The 18,751-nt window shown below is 39.4% G+C and overlaps 2 protein-coding genes across 2 annotated transcripts in view; one reads left to right on the plus strand and one right to left on the minus strand.

Annotated features, from left to right (window-relative positions):
• The window catches only part of NVL (nuclear VCP like), a 37,363-nt gene extending 29,601 nt beyond the window's left edge, over positions 1–7,762 (plus strand). Inside the window, exons 21-24 of the mRNA XM_029965086.1 lie at positions 1,267–1,343; positions 2,980–3,068; positions 5,901–5,971; positions 7,506–7,762. Of these exons, the coding sequence (XP_029820946.1) occupies positions 1,267–1,343; positions 2,980–3,068; positions 5,901–5,971; positions 7,506–7,550 (282 nt within the window). The 3' untranslated portion in view covers positions 7,551–7,762. The remainder of the gene's footprint in view (positions 1–1,266; positions 1,344–2,979; positions 3,069–5,900; positions 5,972–7,505) is intronic.
• Positions 7,763–13,938: 6,176 nt separating this feature from the next.
• On the minus strand, positions 13,939–18,632 carry DEGS1 (delta 4-desaturase, sphingolipid 1). The gene is made up of 3 exons (XM_029965140.1): positions 18,500–18,632; positions 17,008–17,750; positions 13,939–14,949 (listed from the first exon to the last, which is right to left on the minus strand). Exons 1-3 carry the CDS (start codon positions 18,585–18,587, stop codon positions 14,803–14,805), a joined length of 978 nt encoding a protein of 325 aa, XP_029821000.1. The 5' UTR covers positions 18,588–18,632; the 3' UTR covers positions 13,939–14,802.
• Positions 18,633–18,751: the final 119 nt, after the last annotated feature.

An 18,751-nucleotide genomic window follows, 5' to 3' on the forward strand; every position in this document is an offset into this window, starting at 1 on the left:
GACTGCTGAGCTTGTCACAGAGTAGGCAGAGCAAGAAGTGCCCAATGCATGTTGCTCCTCAAAGCCCTGGGTAAAACACTCCTTTTTAGCAGAGAAGGTGCCTCTGGCCTGCAGTTTCATACAACAATTACTAGACTATCCCATATGAAATGGTATGAGGCTTCCTTGTTTCCAGGTTAAAGTCTCTCCTTTTAGGATGTTTGGGTTTTGGTTTGTTGGGTTTTTTTCCCCTTTGTAACTGTTATTCTACCAAAGACTCATTCAAGATTGTTTCCTTACTGTGCCTAGTCCTTGACTATCCTAGTGTCTGTTAAGTATTCAAGGGGTTTAACTTGCCAGTTACTACAAACTGTGTTTTTTCCTCTTGAAGGTGTTGTGATGGATTAGTTCCTCCGAAGAAGTCAGAAAATAAGTATATGAATTTGTGCATTTCTGTCAAATGAGTTTCTGGCACAAACTTATCAACTGTATAAAAAGGTGTTCTCAACTGTCAAAACTCAAATATTGTTCAATAAGAGAGACATCTTGAATCCCTGCACTCTCATGATACTACTTTACTGTTGTCTAAGGGTAATAAGGGAGATCTCCAAGCTTGTAGTGTGGGATTTTGTTGGCTAGTTTCAAATACAGTTTATAACGTTGGTCAATACTTTCTGCTGTTGGAGATGCAAAAATAATAACAAAACCCACTTCTGGGATCTTTCTGGAGGAGGCAGTAAGAACAGTATATGTAAACTTCTACGACATCTAGAATGGAAAACTCCTAAGTTTGAAAATTTGTATCTGGAATATAAAAGATATACAGTTCATTCAGTCTTAAAAGTGATAAGACTAATTTTACATGCCTCTTGCTTAGCTATTTGATTTCAACACATAGTAAAACTGGAGGAAGTTCAACTAAACAACACTACTGATGCAACCAGCTGTTATTAAAGGCACATCCCCCTATGGAACAGTGTCAATGTTCCAATGCCCTGTGACAGACTGGTCAACATTTCCTTAGAGAAAATCTAATGTGTTGGTGGGAAGATAAAATTTAGCATTGCTTATTATTTCATAATTACATGGTTTTAAGCCTGCTTACCCTTCATGTCAGTTTGAGATTAAATTTATTAGTGTTTAGATTAAATTTATTAGTATTTGTGGATAGTTCAGGAAATTTGTTAGACCCCAATATGATTCCTGATTAATGAAATTTAATCAATTCAGGGATGGCATGTATAAAAATGTTTTCCTGTCTTCTTTTTCTTACCTCAACTCCTTTAGGATGGCACCAGGCCTCCACTAGGTAGTGATGTAAGCCTTGAAGAAATTGCTTACAGTCAACATTGTGATTGTTACACGTGAGTTCCTTCTGGTTTTCACTTTAATATTTAATATGCAGTGCCAACGGTCTTCTGATGCATTTGAAAGTGTGTTATGTTGTTATTATTAAGTGGATCTCCTAATTTTCAGGTTTTATAAACTTTTACCCTTAATGCTATTTTTCTTGCTTTTCACTTGTGCTTTTTTTCCAAGGAGTTGGTAGGAATATATGGATGCTAAAGTCTTTCTCATCTGGAATAGTCCTCGTCATGTTGTAAATACAGATCAGTGGAGGCCTCCTGATTTTGCTTGGTTTTATTTTATAATTCTTGCATAATCTGAGGATAAAAGAGCTCTCTAGGTTGTGGACCTATATACAATGATGATGAAAGCAAATTGGTCAAACAGCCATATCCAACTTGTTCTGTCACACAGCTGAAAGCAATCTGTTTGACAGAGCAGTGAGGGCCCATTTCAACTTATGCTTTGGAATAGCAAGGTTTGGAATAGCAAGGTTTGGAATAGCAAGGTTTGGAATAGCAAGGCTTGGAATAGCAAGGCTTGGAATAGCAAGGTTTGGAATAGCAAGGTTTGGAATAGCAAGGTTTGGAATAGCAAGGTTTGGAATAGCAAGGTTTGGGTTCACGGAAAGCTTGATGGCCATACCTGTCAGAACAATTTGCAATTACAGTCTATAAAACTTCAAAAAGCTTTAAGCTATTCACTAATTTATTAATACTTATTAATTTTCTGTAGTTCATAAACTATAAAGTTTATGACGTGCCGCTTGTCACAATATTACTTGGGAAAGATGAGTACTTTTTCTTTCTTTCTTTTTCACTCAGTGGACTTTTTTTGGTCCAGTGTGTGGGGGGTTTGTGTTGGATTTTTATTGTGGGGTTTTGGGAGATTTTGTGTTTGTCATTTTTAATGTTTAGGTTTATTTGTATTTTGAGGTATGGCTTTGGGTTTTTTTGAGATGGAGTTTGTTGTGGGATTTAATTTCTTTGGTTTGGATTTTTGTGGAATTTTTTTTTGTCTGGTTGGGTTTTGTTTTTTTAAATACAGCTGTATTCCTATCACCCCCAAATGAAGTATAGGGAGTTAATTGTGAAAATTTTTTTTGGTTCAATGACTTCACCAGTTTAAAGGCTTGTGAGAAGTTCAACAGCTTTCCAGCTGTTCCAGTTACAGGAAACTGGAAGTAAATACTTAAAAACACTGATCTGACCATGTTTTGTGGATACTGTTACTTTAGGAACATGTTAATTGTTGATGCAGCTTTGAGCAACACAACTCCCTTTTGTAATAGTGATTTCATTTGAATCTTTCATAAGGTTTATTAAAGAAAAAAAAATCATGTTCCCACCAAGTGGCACAGTATTAATCAATCCCTTGGCATTTTTAAAGATGCTGAGTAGGATTTTTGCCTCTTCCCTTGCTTCCCATTTGTTTGATCTTAATCTGTGACTAATATCTGGAGGACGTCACTCCATAATGAAGGTTGCAGACTGGGTAAGTCATCAGGCCTCTTTCCAATGTTCTTAAGATGAAGTTTTTGGACAGCACAACCAGTTTTTTACTGTCATTTTTAGTGTTTTGCCTTTCTATATGCCATCAGCAAAAGGCAAGAGCACTTTATCCTAAAATCACCTGTTCTGTTTGTATCTGTAGAGGGGCAGACCTTTCTGCTCTTGTGCGCGAGGCTTCAATTTGTGCCTTGAGAGAGGAAATGGCCCTGCAGAACAATCAAAGCAAGAAAGGTAAGAAAGCTTTAAAAAAAATCTTAACAGTGACAAGACAAATGGAATGTAAAGTATTTAAAGTAGTTCAAGACAAGCATAAAGACATTTATGTATGTAAATAGTTGATGGCTTCTGAGCCAAATTAAAATTAAGTCAGAGTTGTTACAAGAACACATAAGCATCTTGGAAGTAAAGGCAGGGAAGAGTACAGGAAAGGTGGTTATGCTGAAGGTTCAGAAGAAACTTTTTTCTAAAAGTATTGAACCTTGTAGCCTTAAAGAAATGTTTCTGTTATAAACTGACAATTTATTTACTAGACTGAATACCTCTTTGAAAATTTCCACATCACTACAAAGACTGATGTATTTGCAGATTTGAGGGCAGTTGGAAACTGCCCATATACTGATTCCCTACCTTTGGAACACAGTTGCATTGTGTAACTGGATAAAATTAGTTGGAAAATCTGAGTGCCACTTTTGATCTTTGGTGTTTAGCTCATCAGTGGCTCCTGCCAGGACATTAACAGGAAGTTATAAATTGTTTCAAGTACAGTGTGTGCCCTTTCATTATCTCTCTGCACTTTCTGTTTTTAAGTTCTATTTTCTTGGGGTTTTTTTAAATTATAGATTGAAACTTTATATAAAATGCTTGTCTGTCTAGGTTTCAGTAACTTTGTTATTTTACCTATAAGTCAAAATGCAAAGCTAAGATGGAATTGTGACTTTTCAGATTATGTCCTTGGAAAATATATTAGGCTTTCATTATGCCCCTGATTTCTAAGAACCATGCTGGAATTTTAATGTCTTTGAATCATTCTTTTTGATCTAGTTCATATCCAGTCTTGTCTGGTTTTTAACAGTAGGTTAACAGAGGAGAATGTTTGTGTTCCTTGTTCTCAGGCAACCCATGTTCATTTAAAGGGAGGAAAAAACCAAACTATAAAAATCTTCCCCATCGTATGACTTGGTTACCTATTTTGCTTGCTGTAGATGGACAAAGCTCTTTATTTGAGATGAGAATTTATCCTGTTCATTTTGATAATTATACAGAACACAACAGGCTTCATTCAAAGATGTTCATCACTTGAATTCAGTGATTGCAGCCTGAGCACTCATGGTATGGATGTGTAGGCAGCCAGCAAGTCCATAAGATATGCATAGCTTGATCTGCATGTTTGTAGCAGCTGCTTGTTTGGAATGTCCTGGGATTTCCAAGGTGTCAGCCCTGACTGATATGAAAGTGTGTAAGGTGGTTTCTAATTTGAGACCTTGATCATTTGTATCCTCAAAAGAGTGTACACAGAGTGGAGAATTTCTTCCTTCACTGTTAGGACAGGACACACACAACTGACTCCCCTCCCACAGCCTGTGCTTGACTGTGGATGGGTGCTGTGTGTCCTCAGGGTCAGGGCTTTGCAATTATGGCTGTTCCTTTCTATTCTGGAGAAACTCTGGTGCAACTTCTTGTTATACCTGATATTTTCCCTCTGTAATAAATTCAGGGGTGTGGGTTTTTTAACACACAGCAGTGGTTTGCTTGAAGGTACTTGTAAAAGTGAAATGGAAAGGTATCCTTTTTGTGATAATTCTGAGAAGAATTCATGAATTCTACTTCCAACTTGAACAGGCCTAGGTGAGCTGATTATGTCATGAGCTGCCAGATAACTGCAGTTTGTCTCAGGGAAATTCCTAACAACTGCCAGAAGAGTTCACTATCATATGCAAACTTGGAGTTTCACTTCTGCCTCCCTTTTCCAAACCACTGAAGATGGTGCATAAAACTGATTTCAGCACCAATGCCTTAGACAAGTTCTCATTTTTAATGTAGTACCGTCCATTTGCTAAGTAGTCTTTTAGTATATTAGCAGAAGATTTTTGTTAAACTTGGACTCAAAATATATTAATCTTTACAGTTTTTTCATGTTGGCACATCCCATTTCACATTGCAAAAGTGGTGGCAGTGAAAGCCAAGAGCATCTTGATGAAATAATGAAAAAAATGCACCAAACTGATCCTAAAGTGTATAATTTGTATTTCTATCGTATCTGATACCTGTGCATAGTGTTAGCATTGTAATGAATCTTTATAGCAGTGGCATCTTGGGATGCTTACTTCTAGATTAAACAAGGTGATTGCTTGTGAAAGCAGAGGAATCCATGACCTATTTGATGTATGCTTACATACTGAAAAAACCTGTTCAAAAGGTTATTATTATGAATAATTACTGTGGATAGCTGCATTAAGGTCAAAAGGGCAATTTGCATAAACACAGGGAGTTGTAGAAGTGAAATTTTTAATCACTTCTGGGTAATGCCAGAGAAGGCAATGATATGAAGTCAGTTATTTAGAAATTAGTACAAGTAGAGTGGTAACAAAATGTTTTCTAGGTACTTCCTAAATAACAGGGAAGTTTATTAAATATATGTAGAAAATAAAGTCCAGAACTGCAAGCAGCAGGATTTGAGACATTCCGTTCCAGAAAGGTTAAGGGACTTGAATTCTACCTGGATTTGATGTAAGCTGCAGTTTAACTCAGCATTTTTGAGAGTGAAATTCTCAGTCTGCACGTAGAAACACCAATACCTAAAATAACTTCCTGAAACAAGTAGTTATTCTTTGGCTTAAGTTGCAAGGGATAGAGGGACTAAGATCTTGCCTAAAATCAGAGACAGGAGTCTACATCAAATACAAGAGTTCAGGTGTTCATAACACTATTGAATTAGATCTCACCCAGTTGAGTAGCACATGCAGTTAGTTAGGTTTCATGATTGCTGCCTTAAAATACACGCAACGGTCACTTGATTGTCACTTGCCTGCAATTTTAATAATTTGTTATGCTTTGTTCTTCAAGGAGAAATCAAGATTTCCCATAAACACTTTGAAGAAGCTTTTAGGAAAGTGAAATCTTCAGTATCCAAAAAGGTAAGAGAAGAGTCAAGTATGTAAGATGTGTTTCTCCCTAGAAAGGATGCTGTTCTTATGCTGGAGACTGGAGGTCTCCAGCCTACTTGGTGGCAGCATACTTGGATGTATTTCAAACTGACACTACCTGTTTCTGCATTAAACAAACCTGGTATCTGTGTTAAGGTCAGAAATTAAAGCCTCCCTTTCCAGCTGCAGGTGATGCATTGCATGTAGATGCATTACCAAGATATCAAGGTTATCTTTTAGTATGGAGCCTTGGGCTTCTCACTGATCTTCCCACACTGGTGATTGACCTGGCCCTAACCTCTTACATCTGCTGAGTTTTCAGTTAGAAGTCAAGGCCTTTAGACTGCACCACACCCTGCCAATACCTTTTCTTCCTTAGATGGATGTGACCCCCAAAAATGCTCAGCCTTTTCCGTTCATGTGCAAGAGATAATTTGGCCATAGGACATAAAATACACTTTATCATCTTAGTTATTTTGTATCAGTCTTTTCATTTTTGCATTTGTCAAGGAAGTTTGTTATGTGTCCTCATGACCTGTTCTTTTTAATGACTGAAAGAAAAGCTGTTCAATCATCTTAATTATTATAACTGAGAAGTTAATATATATAGGAATTGTTATTGCTGCAGAGCTTGTCCATAGGCCTCTGTATGTTGCCAGGAGCGTGCTACAGCCAAATACATTAATATATTCACTTTTAACACTAGCCAGAGAGGTTAAATCCATCTGAAGACTTGTCAGTTGGGTATTTTGAAATATCTTTTGCAGTACAAGATACTTATCTCTCATTTCCAGATACTACTTCCTATCTGCTAGACAAATTCAGTCTGACAAAACTCTACACACCTTTCTATGAACACTGAAAAATTAAAAAAAAAAAAAGCTAAAAAAGCTATTTCTCATTGATTTAGTGTTTTTATCTCTTCCATCCCATACACATTTGTATGTTTGGTTAACTTGCTTGGTTTAACTGGCTGACTGAAGACAAAGTTGTTCTCAAACCGAAGTAAGTCCCTTCCCTTCTGAAGCCAGTTATTTCAGTGGAAGTATTCTGTTCCTCAAAACTGTCATTTTCAGGGACTAGTAAGAAGGGTTAAGGAGCAGTTACAGTTTTAAGTTAGACTAGCAAAAGATGATCTTGTCTGTTCAGTTTGGCAGAACTAGATGGGGGAGCAAAGTGTCAGTTCAGCAGCTCCCACGGTTAAGAGGGCAGTACCTTCTCAGTGAAGCTGCCATCTCACCTACCACGGCAATGTGGAGTGTAAGAACTCTGCCAGAGGCTTCTGTGGATTATACATCACTGGTGACTATCACTGAAAAACCTAATTTATGAGGCAGGATAGTGGGGTTTTGCCTTGTTGTATTCGTTTGTAAGTGTTTTAAAATACAGCTAGTGGCTCATATAGCTGGCTTGTTTCACTTAGTTAAATAATACCTCAGTTAGGTAAATAATAAAATCACTTAAATATTGCATAATTTTTTACCGTTGTCTGAAGTACTTTTTCCTCCTATCTTGGCACTGTTAGGATCAAATAATGTATGAAGAACTGCATCAGTCACTGTGCAGGTGATACATCTGGACAGTTCCCAAGAGACTTATTCTGCACTGGCGGAGAGTTTTGTAATGCCCACGCCTGGTTTCAAGAGACAAGTTGGAAAGAAGCTGGACTGTCTCAACTTTTATACTGCACCTGAAGATCATCATAACCTACTGCTCTAAACCATCCTTAATTTAACTGTCTCCGGAATAAAAGATATAATACACACCTCCTGCTTATAACCATTTACATTTTTAAAATGAATGCTTTTAGTGCTAAAAAGCTAATGCCATTCTGATATATTTAGTGCCCTGGAATCTCTGAGGCAGAGGCTAATTCTTCCAAGTGTTTGCACTGCTCCAATAGCTGTTTCCCACCATCAATGAAAATTGCTGTGTTTTCCAGAACAAGGACTCTGAAATAATCACTGGGAGGACAGAGCTGTGAAAGTAGAGTGGGAAAGTGCTGCAGTGCATGTTGTCATACCATTAATTCTGCCTTTTCCAACGACAGTGATATGTTATGATTGTGCCAGCACAGGTTCTCAGAGCTCCTAACAGCTTCCCTCTGCCTTATCAAAAGAAACTATCCACAGATGGCAACCTGTCTCAGAGTTACCTTGGAGAGAGTAAACTTTAGAAATCAGAGAAGTGCTGTGATTTAACCTAAGAAACATTTGAAACAGTTAAGAGTTATTTAACAGTGTGGTTGTTAATTATTTTTCTTAGGCAAATCTGCAACAGCAAAAAAATTCTGTTACAGATTTGAATTTATTAAGTGTTTGGGTATCCTCTAGAGGAAGGAAAATGATACTGTTTTAAAAAGCAGGCCAAGAGCCTCAATTTTTTTTTTTTTATTATTTTTTGAATACAAGAAATTCTGTCTTGGAAGGAGGGTCCTAACTTTCAGCAAACTGGGAAGTATCCAAGTTAAGACAGAACACTGAAAAATGACAGATACCGAGCAACCAACTTCTAAACTTACAAGCCTTAATGGATTTTTTTTTACCACCATCATCATTCTACAAAGTTCTTTAATCATTGATCTCAGTTCCTCTGATAAGCCCTACTCTTCCTAAAAGTACTACAATCCGTCAAGGATCAGAAAAGGAAATGGGTGATTTTTGCTACTAAATTTCATAGAAAGTCTTAAGTTTGATAATGCTAAACTTTAAAAATTATTTGAAGTCCTAAAATTTACATGTAAAAAACCCAGTGAAATAGTTTTTGTAAGCAACATCTGATCTGTAAGCATCCCCCCTACTTACTTAAACATTTAAGAGGGAGAAGATAATTTCATCTACACAAATCATAATTCATTTAAACACATAACCTGAACAACCTGGTCTAACTTTAAGGCTGACCTTACTTTTGAGAGGGAATAGTGCCTTTCCTCTTAAATTCTTCTCAGCATTGCTATCTAACAACAGATCTTGCTGCATATTTTTCCCCAAAGGTATATGTGGAAGGCTATTAGACATAACTAATCCCCACAGACTTGCACTTTAAAAATACTGACACTCATGGCAGCTTGAACTTAGCACTGTGATTTTTGCTCAACATGGTGCAACATTCCCTCCCTCTCCTAGGGAAGCTGGAGCCTCAGTGACTCAAATTCTGGCTCCTATGACTAACAAATTAAGTCCCTGTATATAAAGCAGAAGATGACATGTCTGCTTTTAATTGTAGATCAGGCTTGGGGCTTCAGGAATTACTATGATTCCCAGAAACCCAAGATGGAGAATCACTGTTTTCAATCAGTAGCAGGGTTGGAAGGGGATCTCAAAGATCATCTGGTCCAGCCTTTCTTGACAAAAGCACAGTCTAGACAAGATGGCCCAGCACCCTGTCCAACTGCATCTTACAAGTCCAACACTGGGGAATCTTACCACTTTTCCTGAGATTTTTCACACTGAAACCATCAGCTATTGGAATAGTTTTCCTCATTTCCAATTGGAGGCTCCCCAGGAGTAACTTGCACCCATTACCCCTCCTCTTTTCCATGTGACTCCTTGTAAAAAGAGAATCTCCATCTTCTTTGTAGCCACCCCTGGAACATAGTGTTAAGATCTCCCTTAAGCTTTCTTATCTCAAGGCTGAACTAACACAGTTTTCTCAGCCTTTGCTCATAATAATACAAAGGAATCAATGATTTCTCCTTTATGGATATATAGAGAGGATTCCTACTACCATACTTGAGGATAGCTAGGGTTGATGAGCTTAGGAAGGAATAAAGTTCTCAAGCCCTGGCATATTCACTTTAAAATTTTCCTTTATTCTCATGATGGTATTATTCCTGTGTATATATGGAGCAAGAAAGAAGGAAATACTGTTCAAGGAATCATAATAACAATTTAGTCTTGTCAAGAGTTCCAACACAAAACATGTTTAATATTCAAGGTGTCTCATGATCATTCTTCTTTCTTAACAGGTGATAATGGAAGGGGAAGTGGGGTACAGGAGGGTTTGAATTTACAGGAAAACCTGAAGTCAAGTTGAAAGCCAGAAAAGGCCAGATCAGTCAAGTGTCCATATCCTGTTTGCTTGCCTTGCCTGGGCTGTGTGTGCATCAAGGAGCAAAGACTGAACTGTTTGTTCATCCAGGAGCAGTGCACCCACACTGCTACTTTTTCTTGTGGGAAATTCTGCTTGGGCTATAGCATGTATCACTAAAAAACAATGATCCTTTGTACAGAAGAGATCCTTTGTACACAGAAAATGGGAGCTGCTTTAAGGAACTGAGCCTTTTTACGGAATAGAGACAAATATTTTGTTCTGCATATGCAGCTAATCACCCCTCCCAGCAGACATGCCTAGAGGTTTTGCTTCTAGTCATCTTGTTTCTGTTGTGAAAAGATCACGGTATTGTTCATCATGCCACTCTCCCCTCCCTTTTCCTGAGGCTAGCAACATATCTAAACCACAATAATGATCTTGTCCCAGAGCAGAGTAGGTGCTCACTTAAGCATGGATAGGGGTTAGAAGTAGTGCAGAGAACTGTCAACAGGAGAAAAAAAAAATCTGCCTTCATTCTTGGCTCAATAGGAAACTTTTCCCACACCTTTGTTCTGACTAAAGTCTTGTATACCACTTCAGGCTTCATTGTGAAATGGAAGATTTGCTACAGAAGAGAACTGTGTGCTGAGTTGCAGGTTACTGTGCTAAAGGCACATGATTTAGCCACACCTATTTATCAGATTTTTCCTAGGATCTTACAAAAGCAACGTTGGCAGACCCACAAGTGGCTCCTGTGCCTTGCAGTGTGAGCTAAAACAGCAGAGCTTGCTTTGCCATAAGTCTTTTGAGACTTTCAAATTACAGAGTACACTTTCCAGAAGCTGTGTCAGACTACTTAGACAAGATTGCAGTTGGGAAGTGACTTTTCTCCTGCTTGTCCAGCAGGATTAGTATGGTAGCCTGCAGTCTACAGCACTGATGTTTATTGGTTGTTGAACTTCATCCTTAAATAAGGAATGAACAGCTTTAAGCTCTCCTGTGACATGCCTCTTCATGTGATACGGGGAGTAAAAGTCAAGGAGGCAGAGGTGAATCACTGACCTCATAGTCTGGTAGTGGCCACTTACCTAGAGCAGATACATTTTGCAACACTTGTAAACTTTCATGTGTGTGTTATGTGCTCACCAGCTACATTTAAAGACATCACCACAAGAATTCTGAGACACACAACTGAAAGTCTTAACTAGTTTTCAACTGACCTCTAGTGCCAGGTGGGAAGTCTTGCCAGGGATCTGAAAGCACAGAGATCTGCAGCCAGAAAGATGTGCCCATTTCACACATGTTAATTGGCCACTGATGGGGAGCAGACAGGTTCAACAGCCAAACAAGAATGCCAGAGGCAAGACTTGTTTTGAAAGAGGGATATACCCACGCCTGTCCTGTGGGAAAACTAATGCCTAGTACAATTAGATTCCAGGACACACAACTTATTCCACTTATGCAACTTCAAATAATTGGGGGCAGGGAGTGTTAAAAGCTATGCAAGGAAGTTTACTCTGAAAACTGCAAGTTACTCTGAAAGCCCTAAAGGGGATTCAGGGCTCTGCCCAATTTAACTGCAGCTAAAATGGCAGTTGAACTCCTGGCCGATTTCACATAAAGGAGATGTTTGCCAAACTGAGATGCTTTAGTTACACAGAAAGGAACAAACCCTAACAGGCAAGTAGAAACAAAGTTAACTCATTCCATCTGAATAGATTTAGAAAAAATTATAATTGGGTTAACTGTCAGGGTTCTTACTGCTCTTTAGGTTTAATTTGTTCTTCATCACTTAGTCAAGGCTCCCTCCAACTTTTAGATAAAATGTTTCAAAAATTATACTAACCTGTTTCTGCCATATCTATTTTAATTGTATTAATGAAGACTATTTATTTCCTTAAAAAACAATAATTAATGATGTATGTAAATTTTAAAAAAAATCTTAGTGTTTCTTAGTTCTGTGCCATGGCATTGGAGTAAACCCCACATTTAAGTGTGACTGGATGAAACCAGTTGTACATTTAGAATATATCAAACACAAATCAAGGAGCCCAGCTGTTCTTAATTACTTTCACCAGTAGTTCAGAAGTGCCTCCAACTCTGTGTTTTAGGGATGAAACTATGCTGCCTTGTAGGTTAACTTTCAGATGATCTGCTTTTGGCAAAATCCTGACTATTGAAGTTGGATGCCAAGGCCTCTGGCATATTACACAGAAATTATATGCCTAAAAATGGTATTTACCAATGCTTGCAAGAATTGGACCATCATTTAGATCCAAATTTAAGTCTTACTGGCTCAGATTAACCTAATCCAGTAAGTGTTCTCCAATAGGTAGCCACTGGCAGATGTTTCAGAAAGATTATGGCAAGCATAGATATCTCCCTCAGAATTCCCCACTATTCTGCACCTCTTGAAGTGAAAAACAGTGTGTTTATAATGGGAGTTCGAAGAGATTAGCATAGTCAGAACACCTTAAAGTGGCAACTTCAGTCTTGATTAAAAGCAGGAATTTACACTTGCACTACCCAGTGGGGGGACAGAAAGGAGCATCAGTGATTCCACAACATAGGTAACTAAGTAGTATAAAGTTTTGACTCTGAACTCTGGTTATCTTAAGTATTCATGTAGGATAGCTGAATTTCTTAACTTTAGCTCTTAGGCATAAAAATTTTGGAGACGCTTTCCATCCTTCATCCACCTATGATAATTCCTCAACAGAGATAATTAATCTCACCCTTTTCTTCTTAAATTAAGTGGCTTAAAAAGAAACCGGTTTGCAACTTGTTAAGCCTATACAAGTATTTCAACCAAAGCCAGTTTTCCTGAGGAAAGGCAGCAATTCTTTATAGTTCATCTATACCACCACTCAATAAAACAGGTCTTGAATCTGCTTTAAAAATACCAAATTTCTCTAAAGCTTAAGTCTTTCAGCATAAGGGGACCAATCAAAAATTCACCCAGTATTACTTTAATCTTTGCTTTTTAATTACATGTAAAAATACCGGACAATGTATATTTTGACATTACACTCTACCCTGAGCAATATGCTGGCTATCTCTCATGTTTCTGGCACAATGAAGTCACTTTGGAAGTGGTTGGCATACTTTCATTCCATTTCTATTGCTTAGCCACAGGCAAGGGCCCATAAACAAAACACACATTAAGAACAGGACCACAATCGAACAGAGATTAAGATGTACCAACACATTCTTTTCAAGCACTCACCTTCTTCAAAAAAAACAAACAAAAAAAACCAGACCACAAAAAACCAAACCAAACAAACAAAAAAACCCCAAACCACAAAAAAAACCAACAATAAACAAAAAACAAACAAACAAAAAAAACCCAACCAAACAAAACCCCCCCAAAAAATCCTCACAAAAAACAAACACCCTAAAAAACCCACACCAAAATGCAAGAGTTGAAGGCATCTAAAATTAAGTTACTTGCAGCAGACCGGTGGCTACAAATTCCACCTTCTTCAGATTCCATCTTTCAGGTTAGTGAAGAACATACCACAGAATGACCACTTGAGATTTAGGGGTGATTTGTAGCCACCTTTAACTGCTTAAAGCCATCATCAATGCATTCGATGGTAGAAGGCAAATCTACTGTGCTGAGGTCTGGAGAGATTCTTCGGTTTTCAGCAAGGCTATCCATTCTCTGTTCCCAATTAAAAACTTCTTAAGCAGGGAATTTGATATCACCACTTCTCACCACATTTTAATATGTAAGAAAGACAAGTATTTATGAAGGGTACTGTAGGTTTATGAGGAAAAAACCAAACAAGATTATTTAACAACACCTTTCTGCATAACATAAATTACTAATATGCTCAATAGGTAAAATTGTCAGTGGTTGTAGCAAGCCTTGTTTGCCAGAACAATATCAGTTTCAATCTATTCCATTTTCCATACAAGCCAGATTTCCAAATGAGTGTAAATATTTATGGCATTTAAAACCATGGTAACATGGTAATCATTTTTCTTTGAAGATGAGAAAAACCTCAAACTGTAACAATTTTTCCAATGTGAAAACCCAAATCAGTTATTTTAAGTCTCCTAAATGCCACCTGCTCACACTATATGCCAACATAAGCAGCTCAGGCAGTAAGGGGGACCACAGAGTTGGCAATACCCTTGAATTCCCCACTTCTTTTTTTTTTCCAACAAAGAAGTCACAGAAGCCATCTCGAGGATACTGGTTTCATTCTGATAGATTGCTCCTTTAAGGTACTTTAAGTAGAAAAGCTAAAACTTTAAAGCAATGCTTCAAATGACATATTACATATTTAAACAAAAGCAGACTTAACATTTCTGTGCAAATTTAGCTCTTCCAACCGTAAGTTTGGAAACATTTTCAACAGAAGGTTTAAGTTAACAAATTATGTTAGTTCAGAATTAACAGGTAAGTACAGCCTTTTAAAACTACAGTCATCTAAACAGCATGTTGAGGGCAGTATACTACATGGGGAACTTTTAAAATATTATGAGTCAGACATATTTTATATCGATTTAACACCTACCAAAGTAAATCCTGTAACAAAGTGATTTTGCATTATGCATATAACACTGATCCTTAGGCAAACAGAGACACATTAAACCAACAATTCTGAGGACTGTGAGGAATGTTATAGCTGGTAGGAGTCTGCTACAAAGTCCTTAAGGATGCATTGCTATGTTGCTGTACATCTTAATTCAGGACACAGGTGAACAGCTTTAGCAAGAGACCTTTATACCAGCCACTTTAAAGCAAGCAGACATCTCAAAGTTTTTTGGTTGCCAGAAGTTTACTCTTGCTTCACTTCACCCTTTAATTGCCTTTTCATGCGTGAATACGGGCTGATTGTGTCATCCATCACGAAGTCATATAGTACTTTTATCCAAGAGTTATATTGTGGCAGGTTGTCATAGTATTCAGCCGCTATTTTCTTCACCTGAAGAAGAGAGATGAAGTTTATTTACCAGTTATATTAGCACAAATTGTGACAACTTTGCAAATTGTAACCTCAATGTGTAACCTAATGCACAGCACTTTCATTTCAGATGTTAGATCATACAGGAAGGGCCACAAGTGCCACAGTGTGAACGTTTCTTGAAGGAAAAAGCAATTCCCCGGTTGTTACGTAAACTTCATGTGCAGCTTTTGAAGATATCCAGAACAAACTCCTCTGACACTCCAAAGTCTGCTCACTGTGCTACTCACAGGATGATAAAGCTCTCAAAAGCAAGTGGTTTTGTTGCTATTGAAAGGGGATGACTCACTTCAGTGCTGACTCATAGGTATATGAGTACCAGTAAAAAAGGATGTTATCAGTTCTAGGAAGAGGTGTTTAACACAGCTATTCTTACATATAGTTTCAAACCTCAGCATTCAGAAGAAAAAAAAACACTCTATTTCAGAGGAACCTTTATGGAGACAGACTTTAAAGAATGAATATAAACTGCTTCCAAAGACTGTTCTCAGCTGTACATGCTGACTTAACCACTATTTTAAACTGAGAGCAGCAGGTTCAGTTAGGTGTCCTTACTGATATTTAAGGCCAAGCACCTGAAGCCTTAAAAACCTGAACAGAACAAAAAAAGGATTTCCCACAAAATTCCATAGCTTTAGTCAGAACAATAATATTAATCTGTGTAAGCAACAAACAGGCCCAAGGTATTTACATGCCTAGTTTGAAGCCAAAGATCCTTTGGATCCATCATCACACCTATAGAATAGTGTATCTATACTTTTATTCAACAGTAACACTCCTCAGCTCACTAGTGCTGAGGAATCAAGTGTTCAGGACTTCAGGGATTTTAGCACACAGCATAGCAGAGTCCAGTCCAATCAGATTCACTACACTGTTCTAAAAGAAGGCTTTGTTTTCTTATCAGAGCTGTGGATTACAAGTCCTGCAGCAGAACTGGGTATTTACCCCTGGAATTAAGTGGAATTCTGGTTCACCAGCACAGACCTAAGTTGACTTAAAGCAACTTTTGCTGTGTTTTAAAGATGAAATCTATGAATAAGAGCAATCATCTGTCATTAAAAACAAGAAACACACAAAACCTCAAACCAATTACATGATCTACCTGCCCTACTAAAAGTGCTGGCATACTTCTTTCACCTACAGTTCCACCACTGACAACAGATAAAAAGTTTAGACTGCACCAAAAGAGCAAGCTCATAAGGTCTTACTATGGCCAAGTGCAATAACAAAGCTACAAGACCAACACCACAGCTGCTGTCCAATTGCAAATTTAATGTCCCCTGAAGCTTGTGCTCCAATTGGGAAACACACACACAATGAGAACAAAACTCCTGCCTTTAAGAAACAAAGACTGAAGTGAGAAGAAACTTCACGTCTGCTACTCATGCAGACATGACAGGTCTAATTCATGGCACAGAAGCCTTAATTCTGTCAGTGATACTTCTTATTCTGTCAGCTGATACTTATTTAGGGTTCAAAGGCTCTTAGCAGAGGGAACTGAGGTGCTCCAGACTGGAAAGTTATTAAACATTTGTCAACAGTACAACAAACATTAACATAATCTCAAACCCTCTCCTTTCCCCCAGCAGAGAATGTCACTGATAGGAGAAACTGAAGGATAACTACACCTTACAACACTGTCCTTAAGACTGCAGAGACAACAAATATCCAAAGTTATTTGCAACTTCTTAACTAGCTTTCTGCATACTTACAAACTGAAGAAATCAGAAGACAGGTTGTAATTACAGGAAGCTAAAGTTAGTGCAAAGCATAAGACATGCTTTTCCTCCCCTCTCCTTTTATGGAAGAGGCAGTCAGCATGCTGGAAGCTTATTGAAGATACCACTAAAATGCTAAGTAATTACCTCCTTTATCACTCATGTTGTGGTTTTTGTTTGGTTATTTGTTGTTTTGTTTGGTTTTTTTTATCTCCCAACTTCCATTCTTCTGTCAGTGTTCTACCTAATTTTTAAATTAAAGTAGAGCTTAATTTAAGAAAAACCTTGGAAGTAAACTTACCAATGGAAGGCTCTTGCCAGGAATATTGGGGAAGTCATGATGTTCGTTGTGATAGCCAACATTAAAAGTGAGCAAATTAAGTGGCCCATAGTAGGAATAGGTCTCATGTCCTTTTAAAAACATGTAATGCTCAGCTATGAAGTGTCCTGAAATTGGGTGCAACCCAAGTCCAAGTACTGAACCAGCAAGCATGTAAAAAATGGATTTGACTCCCCATAAATAATAGATCACGACATCAAAGGAAAGCTGAGCCAACAAATTGATTACTTCAAGTCGAGTAATGGGTTTGGGATTGATGCAGAGTGGTCTAATTGCATAGAAAAAAGGCTGTAGAACAATCCACATGAACTTCCTAAATGGGGTGCAGAAAAACCAGCCTTCGAAGTTGGTAGGAATGTCCACATCAATTCCATCACCTCCCAAGTAACGATGATGATCCATGTGGTATCTCTTGAAGGATATGGAGTATGGGAGACCAAGAGGGAGGTTGGCAAATATTCCAAACCATCGATTCCACATGGCTTTGCTGTTGCCAAAGGCACTATTGTGAGAGATCTCATGAATAGCCAGAGTCATGGAGTGGCTAATACAGCTTCCAAACACGTATGCCCAGAAGACTACCCATTTCCAATCCAAGTCTTTAACTAGATAAAATGCAGTCAACTGCGCCAGAACCATCAGCACAACCACCCAGATCAGGTTGTAGTCTGGTTTCATCAATGCTTTTATCTCTGGATGTTTAGCTAGATGAGAAAGAAAAAGGAGTTACTTCGAAGCTCTCCTCACAGCCAACTACCCCAACTAGATTACAACAGCAGATAGAGCCTTTCCTTCCCTTCTTCCCAATTAGGATTTGTCTGCAAAGGTAATGAAAACGCGTGACCTTCCCACTTGTGATATTTGCTGCTATAATGAATCACTTGGAATCAAGTCATTTTAACACTTTCACGTTGCTCAGCAACTAGACACGTACACGGCAAGCACCAGTGTCACCTCCAGCCTCCCCAGGAAGGAAATGGCTCTGAACCGAATAACCCACCCGCGATTCAGAAGGGCTGCAATGAGCTCAGCCCCGCACTAAGCGCGGCACTCCAGGACGCCGTTATCCCCCCTCGTGGGCGCGGGGTGTCCCCTCCGTGCTGACACCGCCTGGCCGCTCGCAGGGCTCGCGCGGGGCGGCCCTCGGGAGACAACACCCCGGCCGCCGCCTCCCCCTCCTCCTTCCCCCGCTCCTTCCCTTCCTTCCCCCTCCCCCGCAAGCGCCCGCCAAGGCGGCTAGCCTCCGCCTCCCACGTACAGGCGGGCACCGGCCAAACGGCTCCGGCCGCTCCGTTCTTACCCGGCCAGGAGCCCCCCGCCGGGCCACCCGCCGCCCCCCGGCGGCGGGCGGCCATTTTGTGGGGTGCCCGTGTGTGCGCCCCCCCTCCGCTCCCGCCCACGTAGCCGGCGCAAAGACCCGGGGCAAGACGCGGCGGCAACCGCGGCCCCTCACCCAAGATCTCCTTGCGCGGTCGAGGCGTGGGGTTGGTACCCGTGTGAGACCCACTCGAAATCCTCTTCTGGCCACGGTGTTCCACCATCGGCGGCAGCGATGCACGCCCGCTCACACCCGCCGTCACGCCCGCTCCGCGACGCCCTCGCCGGGCACCGCACTTTATATGAGCGCCGACGGAGGGTGGCTCGCGACCACGCCCCGCCCCGCCCTCGCCACCCCATTGGCGCGCCGCCGCGCTGCAGGCGCGCT

The sequence above is a fragment of the Manacus vitellinus genome, unplaced genomic scaffold (genome assembly GCF_001715985.3).
Source record: "Manacus vitellinus isolate BGI_N305 unplaced genomic scaffold, ASM171598v3 scaffold_8_pilon, whole genome shotgun sequence".
NCBI lineage: Eukaryota > Metazoa > Chordata > Aves > Passeriformes > Pipridae > Manacus > Manacus vitellinus.

Coding starts and splice junctions, on each gene's coding strand:
- DEGS1 (XM_029965140.1), bottom strand. CDS start 18,587: ATGGTGGAACACCGTGGCCAGAAGAGGATTTCGAGTGGGTCTCACACG. Junction 17,751..18,499: donor ACCGCGCAAGGAGATCTTGG/GTGAGGGGCCGC, acceptor TTTCTCATCTAG/CTAAACATCCAGAGATAAAA. Junction 14,950..17,007: donor CTGGCAAGAGCCTTCCATTG/GTAAGTTTACTT, acceptor TCTCTTCTTCAG/GTGAAGAAAATAGCGGCTGA.